At 40.5% G+C, this 16,991-nt stretch overlaps 1 protein-coding gene across 2 annotated transcripts in view; it reads right to left on the bottom strand.

The window, feature by feature from the left end:
• Positions 1 to 16,991, bottom strand: part of CDH13 (cadherin 13) — a 427,533-nt gene that overhangs the window by 78,568 nt on the left and 331,974 nt on the right. For both annotated transcript variants that reach the window (XM_058845796.1, XM_058845795.1), the window contains exon 8: positions 1,437 to 1,577. In XM_058845796.1, coding sequence (XP_058701779.1) covers positions 1,437 to 1,577 — 141 coding nt within the window. The remainder of the gene's footprint in view (positions 1 to 1,436; positions 1,578 to 16,991) is intronic.

Raw genomic sequence — 16,991 nt, 5'->3', positions numbered from 1 at the left:
CAAGCAGGACTATAATTAAAGACTTCTAATATAATTCAATCTTGAAATATTTTTCCAGAGAAGAATTCTCCAACTTCAGAAATTCAAGCAGGTAGGACTCTGACTGACGTAAATTGCTATCAATATTGATTAATCCAATAAATTCTTATTTCTAAATACACCAAGCTGTCCTTTTACATTGTTATCTTCCAGGGGGTTAAAAAAAAACCTCCAGCATTTCAAAGATATTTTAAGTATTGGTTGTCAGGAATCAGATTTCAGAGCATTAAAAGCCTGATCTAAAAGGTAATTCTAAAGGAATTAAGAGTTTGATCATCGTTGTCACTGATGTACTTGAAAGGTTTGGATCAGTCTCTCCGTGGTAATTTTTAGGTGACTGAAACACTACTGCCAAAGCATTTTACTGATGTAGTTATAGATATTCCCTTGGCAAAATTGTCATTGCTTCTACTTTATTCTTATTTTTTTCTTTTTTTAAAAAGTCCTTCTCTGTCATGTTTGAGTCTGGTATTCATTTACTTTGCATTTACAAAAGAAATAATTATTCAAGTAAAATAAAGGCAATATGTTTCAATATAATCTAATCTCAAATCACTCATATTAGGCCAGGAAACACATTTTAACAAAGGTAAAAATATACTTCAGGTTAAATAAAAAAACTTCTACAACAACAGGCTTCCCTTTTCTTCTTCCACAATTATCTTAAAACCAGGATCCCTCATATTTTGGGAATTTTTCCTTAAAAGTTTGCAGAGCCCCAGGAAACTTTTATATCAAGATCCAACCTGGCTGTTCTTAGGTAAAACTTTTAAAGCTGTCTCATTCTGTCCAGATACTGAAAGATCAGGCTCATGGAAGAGAACAATGTGAGCAGGGCAGGAAATCTGGTGGATTCAGGCAGGGAATTCCCTCCCCTTGGTCTCAGCACCCTTCACCTGAATTCAATTTACAGGCAAAAAACCTTTCCTTGCAAATTCCACCTGCAAGTTAAGTTTGAAGCTTTTAGGACTGGAGTTTTAATTACAGAACCCCAAACTCTGGCTGGCTCACAGGGGAGGTGCTGTAGACAGGAAGAAAATGTTGTTTTCATCCACAGTCCTGACCATGCAAAGCCTTAAGCTAGTTTTGCTATTTCCCCCCACAGGAGCAAAAGGAGAAAGTTACCACCAGCAGATTTATTTTACAGGTTTTATCCTGCTAGCCAATCTCTAAATGACAGGGTTTTTTTTCACCTTGTGGTTGCACTGTAGTTTGGAGGTGATGCACACACGTTTATTAACGTGAAAAAGAAAAGAGCAGCTCCAGGAAAATCTGTCACACCGAGCTAAAAACATTCTGTACGTGTCTTCTTTCCTTAAAGAACATCTTTATATTTAGAAACAAGCTAATTATGATTACTTGCACTGTTTTGTAGAGAACAGATGGCCAGCTCTTACCTCCTTCTTGGTGAATTCTGGTGCATGGTCATTTTTGTCATCGATAAGAATGGTGGCAGTGGCTGTGCCCGTCAGTCCCACGTCCATCCCACCCATATCCTTGGCTTCTATAACCAGCTCATACTTCGGGCTTTCCATAGTCTGAAAAAAAACCCAAACAACAGAAAAGGAAAGGTTAAAGAGAAAAACTACTGAGATAACATCCTATTTTTAATTAATATTAAAATAATAAATTTTAAAAAAACCAACAAAACTTTATTTGGCCTAATGAAACATAGAGAAACAGATCTGTTATCACAGTTGTAATGAAACACAAGCACAGCTTTCTACGAGATCAGCTGCTACCCTGGGAACCTCATTTGCAATCCAGCATGAAGGTGAATATTGGTAAACAGCTCATAATTTATCCTGTTATTTAGGAAGATTAAGAAAGAGGTAAGAAATTAAAATATACTTGCTCTTTAAGAGTAAGCTCTACTTTCAGTGCACCAATATTTAGCAGCTTGCTTCATCAGTGTTATGATGGGTACATAATTAAATACTAATGTCACAATCTACATATAAATTCACTTTATTAAATCCCATTCATTCTGGGTATTAGCATTTAGACTGGTAATCTAAGTTTGCTTCACTGTGAGAAACAACAAAGCAGTTTCCAAAACAGGCAGAAATTTCTAGTTATGGCCCAAAGCAAAGGTGTCAAGTGATATTAATGATTTATGTTGCTGATATCTGATTTCCATGTCATGGGTGCTTACCTGGCTGCCCACCTACTGCAGAACCAGGCAGCACAGGCCCACAGTAAAATCCAACTTCATTTCCTCTCATAAAACACAGCCTTAATCTGGAAAAAATCCCATTTGTGGTCAGCTCTGGAACGGGAATGTGCCAGCCTCTGGAATTCCCACCTCTCCCAGCAGGGATGAAAGCACAGGGGGGGGCAACGCTGTCACTGGGAGCTGCTCTCAGCACCAGAACCTGCTCCCCTGCAATTCTGAGGTGGATTTCACTTCATTGAAATGGATTTTGTGTGGCTGCCTCGAATGGAACCACCCTCCCAAAGCCCACATGGGCACCACCAGCCCAGAGGACACGGCTGGGGAAGGGCTGCGTGGTGAGGACACCACACTGCCCAGGAATGTTTATCCAAAGCCTCCTGGAAAATAAACCTGGATCCCATGGGGAAAGCTGCAACAAAGCCCCTGCTTTTGGAACCTTCTGGAACCTTTTGGAACCTTTTGGAACCCTTTGGAACCTTTTGGAGCAGTGTCTGCCAGAGCCCAGGATTTCCAGCTTTGACATTCCTCATCCATGTCCTCTATCCAACACTTTCCCAGGGAATTGGCAGCAGGGACACAGCCCAGCAAAGGAACCTCTTGGGTTCCCAGTCTGCTCTGCAGCCAAGGGATTTGGAAGCTTTTCCCAAATGGTGAATTTTGCACTATAAATGTTCCTGGGCACATCCCACCATCTCTTTTTTTTTGGAGAACGTGTGAGAAGGAGATCCCTACAGCTCCTCAGTACGTAGATTTTGAGGCATTTTTAGCAACCACCTCGATTGCTCATCAGATCAGCTATTATGAAACATATTTGCATGTAAAGTCAACAAGTCAAGCCAGAAGATAAATTTTATTCTAAAAACATATGAACTAGGAAATCAGACGCCGCTGCCACACAGGCGATCCTAAGAAATGTATCTCCTGAAGTCTTACAACGTTATACCATGAATTTCATCTCAGAAGGCAGAAAACCAAGAACAGGAATTTGATTTATAACATCATAAAGATATACGCAAAGAAGTATTACTGATATGTCTGCAACACAAAATCACGTCATGGAGGGAAACTAAATTTACAGTTTTCATATATTTGTTTTCTAAATTGCATTAAAGCCTGAATGAGACTTCTCTCCCCTCCCCTAGCTGCAACTTTTTCATTATTTTGATTAGAAAGTTGTTATTATTGTATGGAAAACTTGCAAAGCCATTTATCACTTCATGTTTATAAGCCTCTTTGCTCAGAAAGAAGCCCATTTTTACTCACAAATTGGCCTTTTTTCCTTTGAAAACCGTCCCATTTTCTATTGAAAACAAGCTCATTTATGCTAGAAATTGCATCTACTGCAGCAGAAATGTCTGTGACAGGAGTCCAATGTTTAAGCTCGTGCAAAATGTGAAAAACATTGAATTTTGAGTAGTATTTGATATAATTATGAATACTTCACACTTCCCTGCTATGCAGCACTTCCTACAACTCGTTCTGACACCAAATATTTGCTTTGTTAGAGGAAGCAGCTGCTAACAGATGCAAACCCCGAGCAGAGCCTTGTTCCCATCACAGGCTCTCTTTGCACTCGCTTGTAAAGGACCTTTCAGAATTCTCCTGCTTCCAGCCCAGTTGAGTCAGGCAGAGCAGGGATTGTCTGGAGCAGTGTGATTTACCAAAAACTGGATTTGTGCAGCTGGAGCAGGGCTCCCTGCGCTGCCAGCAGCCCCGTTCCGCAGGGATGCAGCTACAGAGGGGCTGCCCTGGAAGATCTCATGGCACCTCCTCAGCATTTCCCTCTTCCCAGGGCTCAGAGCCTTGACCCCAGTGTGTTCTCCATCCTTTTTCTCCTGTCTTGTGAGGAATAAGTGCTGCTGGAAGGAGGCAGTGGAGGAGAGGATCCTTCCTTCCCCATCTCCATCCCTGCCCAGCTGCAGGTGAGCAATAAATGCAGCACCCAAATTTGTATCATTTTGGGACCCCACAGAGACTCAGATATGTCCCACCAAGTCACTGCCTGTCACTAAACCCTGGCCAGCTCCTAAATGACCTAAGCACAGCCTTGCAGAAGCAATCCAGTCAATATCACTTGGACAGTGAGATGCTGGCAACAGAAATAAGCCCCGGCTCTCAACAAGTGGGATCTGCAGCTCCAGAGGATAATGGATTATTTTAATAAATGAACATCAAGTCACTGCTGGTGTGGTTTATTATTTATCAGCTGTGACTTTGTGGAGTGTGACACTGTTGAGAGGGTTTGTATAATTACAGCAGGAGAACCATTCCTTTCCCCATAAATTTTCCTGTTAGTCATTCAGGCGCGGCAGGGGTGACACTGCCAGCTTGTGTGGTTTGCCAAGGAGGTGAGCTGTGTCCTGCTTTCCTTCACAGGTCCCTGCCATCCCCAGCAGAGTTCACAATCCCGTCAGCTCCCACTCCCCTGCTGCCCTGCAGAGCTGGCTCAGCACCACAGAGCAGGGAGAGGCCAGCAAAGGCACTTTTCCAGAGTTCAGCTCCAGGACAAAGCCAGCAGCAGCTAACCACAGCACAGGGAAATAAACTGGGCAGTGCAGAGTGAACCAAGGGAGAGCTCTGGGGAAATGCTGAATGAAACCACACGATGATGGCTTTCTGCTGGGCTTCAATCTTTCAGTGTCACAGCTACAATAAAAAGCCATCGGTGAGTGAAGAGGAGCGAGCCCTGGCTGTCAGTATTTCACACCAGCATCCTTGGTCTGGGCTGTAGGCAGCCAAATTCAGCTGGAATTGGCAGCACCGTGGGAGCAGCACAGCTCCAAGTGTGGGGTGGGAACCAGGGGAGCTGCTTGGGTGGTTCCAGGGGAGGTTTCTGGCCCCTGGGGCTGTGATTCCCCACAGCAGCACCCAGGGCTCTGTCAGCAGCAGGACTGCAAACACTTTCCCCAGAAGCCAAGAGGAATCCAAGGTTCCTCCAGTGCCCCCCTACAAGACACCCATGGGTGGCTTATTTTGGACAGGGCACGCTCAGTTCCACAGCACCAAGACTTCATTTAGTGCAAAAAAAAAATATATAGTGGGGAAAATAGGAACCCCAAATTTGCAGAAAGTTGCTGAAATCAAAATAAACTGTGTTTGGGAAGAAAACAACACACAGAATGTTCAAAACCTGTACAATGGTTTAAAGGATCCTTTCAATAATGATTATCAATAGAGAGTTTTCTGACTATTCCATGGATATTTATATTTCTGTAATGATGCAACAGTGCTTCGACTCTTCTACTTATAATTGTGTTTATAAACTATGTATTCATGCATAATATTGTATCAGGAGTGTGCTGCCATATCATATTTGGTACTAATGACTTTATAATATAATGCTAACCAGAAAGAAAAAATCCTTTGGATTGAAATAATTTCAGTTGGTGCTAAATAAATGCTTGTGTTCATTTAAGATGATAATTGCATATAATGCATACTGAATATGTCCTATTAAGACATAATCAATGTTCTTGTTGAGTAACAATATCAACATTGAATCTAACATTATCTCAGAGTAAGCTTGTCAGGATTTTGACAAATGTAAAATTAAAAAAAAAGGAAGCAAAGTGATTATTAGCAGCTCTAACAGACATAATGCTTTGATAATTATAATATCAGCATTTATTTTAAATGCCAGTTGCTGCTGCTCAAAAAGGGCGATATACACAGAGGCTTTGCATTTAGAGCTTGAATTACACTTTGATGAATAGAAAAACCCAAACTATTTTGTAATATAAATCCTCTTTAGCTCACCAATTTCCAATTTTTTCATATCATAAAGGAATGTCTACAGTTTAATCACTGTAATAATGTACTTCTGTTATGAAGAAAATCAATATCTATTTACTACCCAAGGGAGTCCATGGGTATATCTGGAAGCAAAAGGAAGACTAAATTTTCTCCTTCAGTAATAGCCATTAAAAAAGGAAAGAAGTTGCTCCAAAGTGTTTGAACCAAATTGGTTTCCTGGCCAGAGTTATTAGTTTTTCATCATGATGAAATCTGTGACTATTTAATATATAGGATGTATAGGATCAAGACTTTAATTTGTCATAACTTACACATATATTTTGAATTACACATAAATTTACACATTTAATTCTCCATAATGCTGGCCTAACCACAGGGCTTGTGTACATTGATGGGTTTGTTACCTTCTACATGAAAATACAGGAACTTTATGGCCATATTTTCAACAGTCTGTGTAAAATTATAAGTTCTGACTGCTGTGCAAATTAGGATTTGGATACTGAATTAACATCACTTTGTAGAAGGCTGTACACACGTGCATTGTGGCTGTTATATATCTATTAATATAAATATTTATATAAATATTAGCATCATTTAAGGGAGTTTCCTTACATGGATGATGATATTCACAAGAATTTCTCCTCAGGTAGAGATCACCAATCTCTAAGACAGAACAAGGGCTGAAGCTCAGGTTTAGTCTGAGATATTTCCCTTTAAATCATTGTTGTTGGTTAGGCTACTACTAAAATTAAGCCCAGAGAAGAGAGAAATTATTCACTATTGTAAATAAAATTGTCATAAAAGACACAACACCAGTAAAGTTGGTGCATCTACACTGGTTTTTACCAGGCAAAGATATTTCCCTTCATAGCAGAGGGATGTTGATCTGCTACAGCAATTCACAAGATGCTCATGGTTTGGGAAAAAGATCATTCTCCATGCCAGCTGTGCTAGAAATATAAAGTACTATAATAATTTTTAATAGCTTTGGAGAATAAGAATCACAATGTTCCAAGGAAAATACTTGCTGTCAAATATACTGAAATCACTCTTTTCTTTTTAAAATACAAGCTACATTTCAGCTTTCCTCCTGGACTAATGTATGTAATTTCTATTTTTTTTTTTTTCTTTTTCAGGCAAAAAAAAATCAGTTGTTCCTCATAATTAAACAGTGCTGCAGAAATCTTTCACTCCAGTGTGAAAGCATCAATTATTATGTAACTTCTTGTGCTGATTTTAGACCACAGAATCACCCTTATTATTCCGCACTCAGAGGTGCCAGGAATACAAAGCCAATGCTGCTCTCAGCCAGACCCTCTGTCAGGGGCAGACAATGGCTGGAGAGAGGATCTGCTCCCCAGGAATGGGCTTGATTGGAGAAAAAACAACTCCATTATGGTCTGGAAGCAATTACAGACCCTGCTGGGTGCAAACAGTCCCTGCCTGTGTGGGGACCTTTCCAGGGGCTCTAAGGAACACACACAGCCATCCTCGCTGGGACAGAGCTCCTCTGGGCTCACAACCCATGGCAGTTCCTGGGCTCAGAACCCATGGAAATTCCAGAGCTCAGAACCCATGGCAATTCCAGAGCTCAGAACTCATGGAAATTCCAGAGCTCACAACCCATGGCAATTCCAGAGCTCAGAACCCATGGAAATTCCAGAGCTCACAGTCCATGGCAATTCCAGAGCTCACAACCCATGGCAATTCCAGAGCTCACAACCCATGGAAATTCCAGAGCTCACAGTCCATGGCAATTCCAGAGCTCACAACCCATGGAAATTCCAGAGCTCACAGTCCATGGCAATTCCAGAGCTCTCAATCCATGGCAATTCCAGAGCTCTCAACCCATGGCAATTCCAGAGCTCACAGTCCATGGCAATTCCAGAGCTCTCAATCCATGGCAATTCCAGAGCCCACAGTCCATGGCAATTCCAGAGCTCACAACCCATGGCAATTCCAGAGCTCACAACCCATGGCAATTCCAGAGCTCACAGTCCATGGCAATTCCAGAGCTCAGAACCCATGGCAATTCCAGAGCTCACAATTCCTGACAATCCAGCCTGCTGGAGCTGCCCTGCCCTTCCTGCAACCCCAGGATTCTTTTGGGAGAGGAACCATGGAAATCATGGCACAGCTTCCCATGTGCTGCATCACAATTCCCCGTTCCCAGAGCCTCCCACCCTCCCTGCACATGCAGCACTGAGTATTCTGGTGCTTGAAATGGTACCTGGCACTACTCCTACTCCTTACAGACTCTAAACCTATCACTGTTTATACTCCAATTTTTGGTGCTGGACAGAAAATGCTCTATGTCATCCATCTTAATGAACTGTACCCCAAAAAAACCCCAAGGATGGACTCGGTTACATCATTTTCCTGGTGCTTAATGTTTTCCAAAGCTTCATGCTGAACACCTCAATAAGGTTAGAAAGCAAAAAAATTTCCAAGGGTTTTTCCATTCAAATCAGAATACATGGTTGGAGACATTAAGAGCCTGACTGACAAGTGTAGGAGGCACCATTCTTACCAGTCCTGATTATTACACTTCTAAAAAAATATTACAACAACTACACAATCTGCCAAGTTATGTCTAATTATATTTACCAAGGTAACAATTTGGACAGAACACACGAAAAGAGCTGTGTCTCAGAACAAACAAATGTCTGTGTCAGGACACCTGGCTGGGTGAGGGAAGGTAAAAAGCAGTTCAACTTTTTCATCAGGACTTTCAATCTGGTTGTCTCCACCAGCAAAATCTCAAGTGAGCTGTCAGGAGCACTCAAGAATTCCCTTCTGTATTACAAATATTTACTTCAACAAAGTTTTTTATTTCCAAATCACTGTGTTGCTGTAATAAATGTTCATTTCGACAAACCAATATATTTCCATGAAAACTGGTCTCCTGCAACACCCAATCAGCTCTATTTGCAGTGTTAATTATATATTTCATTTTAACAGTCACAATTTGCAATTCAAATAATCCACAGGCCAAAAGGTATTTGCTAAAAAAAATGGTCAAATAATTTTCAGCTATTAACATATTAGAGTTGTACAATTGTCTGTTTGCAGACAATTTGCGAGGAGAAAGGAGGGCAAAGTTGTTCTAATAAATTATTAGTTGCAAATTATTAAATCATTCCTATACCCTGCTGTAGGTAGGAATGAGTCTATTTAAATCCAAAAACATGAAAGGAGAGACAAGTTTCTCCTACACAGGAACCTCAAGTGGCTTTTAGTAGAGACAGCTTTTCAAAGATCTCTGTATAAAAATCCCAGGGCCAAGAGAATTCCCAGAGTTTGTGGAGGGTGTAAAGGTGAGATAAAATGATCAGGACACAGATGAGTTCTGCTGGAACTCTGAGAGGAGAAATCAGGAGCATCTCTGAAAAGATTCTCAGGCTAGCATAAATCAGCACAGCTCCACCAACTTCAAGTGGACTTCCCATGTTTATTTACACTTTTATTAAGCTTTAGCTTGCCCAGTTTGTGAATGAAAAACTGGCAGGTTCCCATGGGTTTGTATTCAAAGCAGAGCTCAGGCTGAGAGAGGCTCTTTGTTTGCTAAAACAAACCAGGCTGGGACAGGATCTTTGCACAGCAGCTGAAGAGAAAAGTTTTCCATGAGTTCTGATTTATAATCATCCAACCCAGTATTTTCTGCCTAGGCAATAAAAGATAATAAGTTTTGTGATACTTGCCTAATGCCAAATTTTTAGATGATGTGTTATCGAATGAATCAAAATGCACCTTACTGGGTTAACACCAGAAACCACATTGCCACAAATTAGGCCCACTTAGATTATATTTTCCACCCTAAACATTCCAATTCCCCCAACAGAAAGCAATGTGATAAAGGTCAGGATGAAAATTGTGTTTCTGCTGTGTAATCTGCTTTGCAAATTTGTATCAGTGGTCAAAATGCCCAGAAAACTCAATTACCGACTTGTTACGACAACCATACATCAGCAGGCCCTGGCAGACAGGGGTTATTTCTAAAATTAGTACCCTAATGCAAAAAGCATATTCTATGATTCCAGATGTACTGCCTTTGCTTGATGTTTATATTGTTAAATATTAATGGAAGCACTGTCTATTATTTCAGGCAAATTATCAGGGACATAATAGTCTAGTTAAATAGCTGCATTGTCAGCTGGAGCTGGAGGGGTAAAAAAGCCTCTGTGTCTGTTTGAATACCACATTTCAACGTGGTATTCTAATCAAAATAGTCATCAAATGTTACTTTTAATCACTATTATCATTTTTTTCCTTGAACTTTCATTTTTTATGCAAATCTTATTTTAGAGTTTAGTGTTATATTGCCAGCAATAATTCCAGGTAGCTTTTGAAAGAGAGGACCCTGCTGAGAGTGTAATGAATCAGTAAATGGTACCAGCTTTGCTCGTGGACAAAAACAATTCTGGTGGCTGCATTTACACTCTCATTGGGTTGTACCTGCAGAATATAAATTGGCCTAATTCTAAATCATCCAAGGGAAAATGATGCAAAATGGATTTCAATTACACTATTTCTGTTTTACCAAAAAGCTTATCGCACTATGGGGTGAAAAATCAACCCCTCCATAGGATTTATGTTCTGATGAAAGATGTAACAATGGAATTTTACATTTAAAATTTCTCCAGTCAATTTAATTCTTTTCTTTCTTACTCCTACTTATCTTTTTATCACTTTCCTTCATGATAAAAAAAATAATTAAATGCCTTTTTTGGAAGTCCTGCATTTTCTGCTTCAGTTAAAAAGTTCTCTTTTTGCTAGACTTTCAGAACCCTACTTTTATTTTCTAAGAGTATCTGCCAACCAAACCGCTGCCCGCCATCATCCCTAAGTCAGGCTTTGTCTTTTTGCAACCCAACCAACATTTGTAGGTTATTCTCACTTTCAGACTTGGCCTGTCACTGCCTCATGCAGATTTTGCTCTGCAGTACAGTTGCTTTAGTGAAGCAATAATTTACATGACAGAAAATATAGGACAGGTTGCTCAAATAAGAAATAATACTGCAGTATAAAGTCGGCTTCCCTGCTGTGCTCACGCTACTCAACATCAGAAATTTCTGGAGGCCTGGTGCTCTAAAAAGTAGTTTTATGTAAAGCTTATATACAACTCCCAAGGCACACTGGAAAGAAAAACAAATTCTTGCTAATGTGCAGAATTAAGAAAGAAATGAAGATAAGAATTAATGACTGAGAGAAATCCACTGGATTTGTTATTAAAGGAGTGCAAACCGCAATTAAGTGAGGAACATGTAGCACCATGAGCCAGAGGGGAGGTGAGTGCAGGAGGTGGGACACAAGAGGATGTGGGGGTGAGCAGAGGTCAGGGAACTACAATGGAGAGAGCTCAGAAAGAGTTCTGCAAACTCCAAATCCCGTTCCCAGGCAGTTCTTGTAGACTAAAAGCAGTAAAGCCAACAAAGGGGAGAACGGTATGGGAGGCACTGGTAGCGGGAGGAGAAGTGGGAGGAAAGGAGACCTGAGCCTTTGAAGAACTGGGGAGAGACATCCACAACGTTATTAAAAGAACTTTTCAAAGGCAGGAAGAGCTGAGCTGTGGATCTGAGCAGCATTTCCACACCCAGCCCAGCCCTGGGAGCCCTGTGCCTCCGGGGCAGCTTTCAGAATCACAGCCCTGTGCTCCCCTCCTTTCCTGCACTGAAGGTGGAGGATTTGGATTTTGCTGCTTGTCCATGCTGTGCTTCCTGAGGGCACGGAATGCTCCTCAACTCCCTGGCATATGGGAGGTGAGATACAAATCACAGCTTGGGAGCCTCTGCTCTGCCAAACCCGCTCCCAGCTGCTCTGGAGAGAGGTGTGCAGTGTCCCTGCTCGCTCCTGAAGGGATCCACACATCCCTGAATTCCCAGCGTGGCTCCCATGGCCGCATCTCATCTTATTGTGATAAGCGAGCAGGGCCACAAGCAAGACGAGAGCTTTGAGAAGCATGAAAGAAACCGGGTCAAAACCTCTTCGACACACGCAGACAAATGCAATTTTGTATTGCTGACAGCTCCTAAGGATCTGCAATTAAACCAATTCAATGACTCAGGCACCTTTTCCATTCTTTGCAGGTTGGCATTTCCTGTGTCTGGAATGTGCACTGTGAAACACCAAATTTGTATTTCAGGGCGTCCTCCAACACCCATTGGTCCAACAGGACATTTGATACTGACCTCAACCAGCTCAAGATCTAATTCCTGACATTTCTGCAGGCCACAGATCATCTCACATTCTGGAACCTTTACTGAGCCCAAGAAACTTTTATTCACATAATTAATTTATATGCACTAATCTCTTGCTGAAACTAACACTGAACTCCAGGATCAGGTTCATGTGCTGGAATTACTCCAAAACACTTCTGCAGAATGGGAATCAAAGCAGGCCCAGCAACCACAGTTCTAATGGGATTTAAATATAATTAATATTGAATACTAAAAATTATGATGTGTAATCATAATGACAGTTCAAGCTTAACAAGAGCAGCACGGTACTGAAAGAATTAAAAGCAATACACTTCCTCACTCTCAACAGAAGTGTTTGATACTATGTTTTAATACAAATCCACTGTTTGAACTGAGATTAACAAATATTAGTCTCATTATAAATTTTAATATTATTTGCATAAACTTTATTGAGAGAGAAAGGAAAGGAAGAAAGAAATTTCAATTTCACAAAACTGGAAAATTGAATTTTCTTAAAAGCCTATCTTAAAAGTCACTTTAAGTTAAACAGATTTCCAGAGGCAGGAAACGCTGAGTTAACATTACAACAAATTGGAAGGGAGGCTACAAGTGAGACTATTAGCTTAATAAACAGATGGAGAAGATGCTTCTAAAATTACTGCCTTTGTCAACTGTTCAGCATCTTAAGCCTGGTAAGATGCTCTTCATCAAAGCAGGAATGCGATTGCTGGTGAAAAATGTGAAATAAAATGGATATTATTAGACAGACAATGTTTTAGAGCAGGACTGTGGTACACAACCGAAAGTAAAGCACAATAAAAATAAATCAGCACCTAGATTTCTTCTCTAGTACCCAAAGGCTGGCAACAGATAACCAAGGAAGAATTCAGTTGTCTCCCAGTGTTCTCCCTCTCCCCAAGCTTTTCCCTCTCTGTATCTCCCCTTGATTAAAAAAACACGTTTTCCCAAAAATGTGGGTGTTTTCTTGTGAAGGAAGACCTAAAAGAGAGGGTCAAAATATGGTGAGTTTGGACACCACTGATTTCCTTGGACCTGATATTTTGACTTGGTTCTAGGCCAGGGTAGGTAAAATGGATTTGTAATATCCATGGAATTTATCAGACACATTTTTTTTTCGTGCTAAGTGATTCCAATTCCAGGTGGTGAAGAACAGCATCAAACAGCACCCATTTGAGAGGTCATTCAGATCATTCATCATCTTGTGTATCCCACTGAACCCTCCTTACACAGAGACAACCAACACCTTATTTGGGCCATTATGGAAATTTTCCCTTACAACACACTTAGGAAAGGAGCACTTGAAAGGAAAATGTCACAGCACCAGGAGAGGAAAATATGCAGCTTTTAAAGTGCTTACAAACAGTGGAAAATTATGAAGCATTTTTTGATTATTCCTGGCAGATTGAAGGGTTATATTGAAGTTAATCAATATTTTTGAGACATGACTGCACAGAACCCAAATCTTTTAACCAGGATTTTATACACCTGAGACATTCCTCCATGAATATTGAGACCAGATGATTGCTCCTTCTATTGGACAGAATATAATGTCTCCAAAACCAGCCCTACATTAAAAAAGCATCACATCCTGCCTTTAAAGTTTATTTACAGATGCTCTGTTTACCAAAGGCCAGCATACTTATTCCTGACAGCATCCAGAACCTCACCCTGCAGGGATCTAAGGAAATATTATGGCATCTTTGACTGGCATGGAACTGCTGGAACTTTTTCCATCAACCCCCAAAACAACTGGCTAATAATAAAGGCATTTCTGAACATAATTCTGTCTTTAAAAGGAACTATTGGAATGTGCAGTGGGGACTGGGCCAGGAGGGTTTCATTTCCACCTGGAGGATAAATCCAGCAGTGCCCGCTTTGTACGTGCTGTTGGTATCTGGTGATTTGAGAATTCACATGCTGCTCTTCTATTCACTCCTTTCCCCACACAGAAAAGTCACCAGGAAATGCAGTTTGATTATAAAATGAGATCTCCTGGTTACAGGTGGAAAAGGAACGGGAGGAAAGCTGCACAGAAATCCACACTTAGAGTGAAGGGTACTGCATTGTCTCCCAAGTCAGCAGGTGTATGAATTAATGTCAATGACCATGTTTAGGAAATAACAGTTTAGGTTAAGTAACTTTAAAAAAAACCAAGATTTCATCCTCACAAGTGCCTTTTTTAGCAGGACATCTTTCCCCAAGCCTTGCAGGACTGTGAGGATCCAGCTATCTAAGGACACTATTTAAATCTGACAGTGTTACTCTTGCTGTACAAGCCATCAGCTCTGTGTGCAGCAGGACACCCAGAAGTTATGAAATGTGTCCTCACATGCAGATCCTGATGCTCAAACACCCATTAGCTGGCTGCAGCAACAACCCACGGGCAGATAAATTGATACTGTGATAAATGGCATGGCACGAGGTCATGCTGAAAATCTCTACATCTACAGATAGAGAGCGTTCCAGTTCTTAATCTGGAGCTCTAAGCCCTTCCTCCCTTTTAGTTATGAATGAAAAGATTGAGATTCCCTTCCTGTTTTTATAAAGACCTGCACAATTCTCTTGATGGCTGATGCACCAGTCCCTCGTGCTCCTCTCTCAGTCCCCACCTTGCCTGGCTGGCTCAAAACCTGCAGCCTGCAAGGTCGTGTTCCCCACAAATCCAACACCACAGGAAAACAGCACGTGTCCTCCTTGTGTCTGCTGGCCTGGCTTCTGTGTTTCAGCGGTTTTCTTGTTTGAATATTTTCATCTTCACCGAGTGTTTCAGTAAAATCAAGAGTTTAATTACCTTGGGAGGCAGCAGGGTGTCAGGGTTTCGGGTGAGGTCAGCTGCTGACTGCTTGTCACTGAGGGACTCTAATTGGAGCATTTGCCTGACAATTTTAAAGGCAATAAGCTTCATAATAAGATATTTGCATTTCTAGTTTGGTTTAGGTTTATCTTTGCCCTTATTAGGGCTTCTGAGGAAACAGCATTCACATGCTTATTTTCCTGAGACTAACTTGAAGCCCTCTGAGCCTCTCGAAGTTTGTTTCTACCATGTAATTGCTTGTTGGTGTTTGGTGCAGCAGGGCTCTCTGATGCTCGCTCAGAGTTTGAGGCATTACTGCTCAGATGCAGTTTTTATCTGGAGGACAGCAGCTGAGCTTCACTTGGGAAAACAATAAGGAAAATAAAACCAGAATTCATAAGCCACATGCCCTAAATTTCTCGATGGCCAAGCGACACAGAGCTATGTAAATGTAAAACCACCACATATTCCCTGCAGAGGCAATAAAAATATTCTGATAATAAAGAGATCATCACACACACTTAGAAAATACTCTGTGTGTGTCAACCTTTGAAGGCCTGAGGAAAGACCTCTGTTATTCATGCTATTGTAAGCTCTGTGTACCTTCCAATTCTTTATATAGAAAGCTTAATGGCCGTGGATTATTTGCCTCATTGGTTATGGTGCTTGGAAATAAAACAATGGGAAATATTCATTATAATGCTCCCTTGTATTGAACTTCCACTTGGCTGAAGTATTAAAACAAGCTGCAAGGAAAATTAAACCTCAGAAAAAAATGGCAGGTTTATTTATGAAAGTGAGAGACAAACTAACAGCTCTATTCCTCTTGGTTTGCAGCGGTTCTGCTGTAAGAGCTCTCTGCTCTGGGCTTACCCTGTCTCTCCAACAGGTTTTTGTTCTCTTCTATTACTAGGTGGCAGCCTAAGAACAGGAACTGGGGGCATGTGGGAGGTGAGATTACAAAAAACAACAACAAAGCCATCAAATGACTGCAAAGAATAAAAAAAGAAACCCATATTCGGTACCTCAAAAAAAAATAATTTGTGTTGTCAAATTTGAAGGTCTTAATAATTAGAAAATCCAAGAGAGACCGACTAAAGAGTAATCGCAGAAAAAGATTTTAATGGAACAAAGGTTTTGGCTGAGGCCTACTGGAGTGAAAATTTACCTATAATTTCTTCATCAGTTATAGATTATAGCAGATAATTTTTGAGAAACTTCTGAAAAATATTTTGACAAAACCAATATCAAAATATCATCTCAAATGGCATGGAAATATTCATTTATATTATTTTATTGTGACTAAAGATCAGAGATTTACCAGTTGATTATAGTTTGCTGTGTAGAATCAATAACATCAAACAGTCAGAATGATCCCTAAAAGCTTTAAATTATGCTTAGCTGAGAAGCTAAATACAGGCTTTAAATGAATGCCTGTGAAAAGTGTACATCAGATATCGCTGGATATTGACAATTTATTAGCTGAATATTCACTAATTACCTTTTCTGACATCCTAATGACCAGTGCTTTTTGCTGTCAATAAACTGTGGCTGTAATCCCAAAATGCTGCTCTAGGTCAACACTGAACTAAATCCACACCACTCAGTAAAAGTGGTAAATTACTCCCCTGAAACTGGAATTCCTTAAGCCCTGGTTAGTGCATTTGATGACTGTCTCATTAATAATAGAGCAAAAATGCTTCAGGGATTTATGGTGGCAAGAACTGATGATTAAATCCTTTTTTAGATTTAAGGGTGGCATGAAGGAGCCATCTGAGATGCAGGAAGAGCGATAGGGATTTCGTCTTGCTTGCTTCTTCCTGAAGATAAGGTGACTTCTTTCCCAGCACTTCTACATTTCATCTCTAAAGTGAATTAATATTTTTAAAGGCCAAGCTTGTGGTTTCATTTTTCACTTTGACAGGTTCTGAAATGCAGATAGATTTGATATCATATAGAATACTTCTCTTGTTTTAGTTTAGTCATCTTTTGTTCTAATGCCATGGAACAA

The sequence above is a fragment of the Poecile atricapillus genome, chromosome 10 (genome assembly GCF_030490865.1).
Source record: "Poecile atricapillus isolate bPoeAtr1 chromosome 10, bPoeAtr1.hap1, whole genome shotgun sequence".
Lineage (NCBI taxonomy): Eukaryota > Metazoa > Chordata > Aves > Passeriformes > Paridae > Poecile > Poecile atricapillus.
This window is presented reverse-complemented; position numbering and strand designations above follow the sequence as displayed.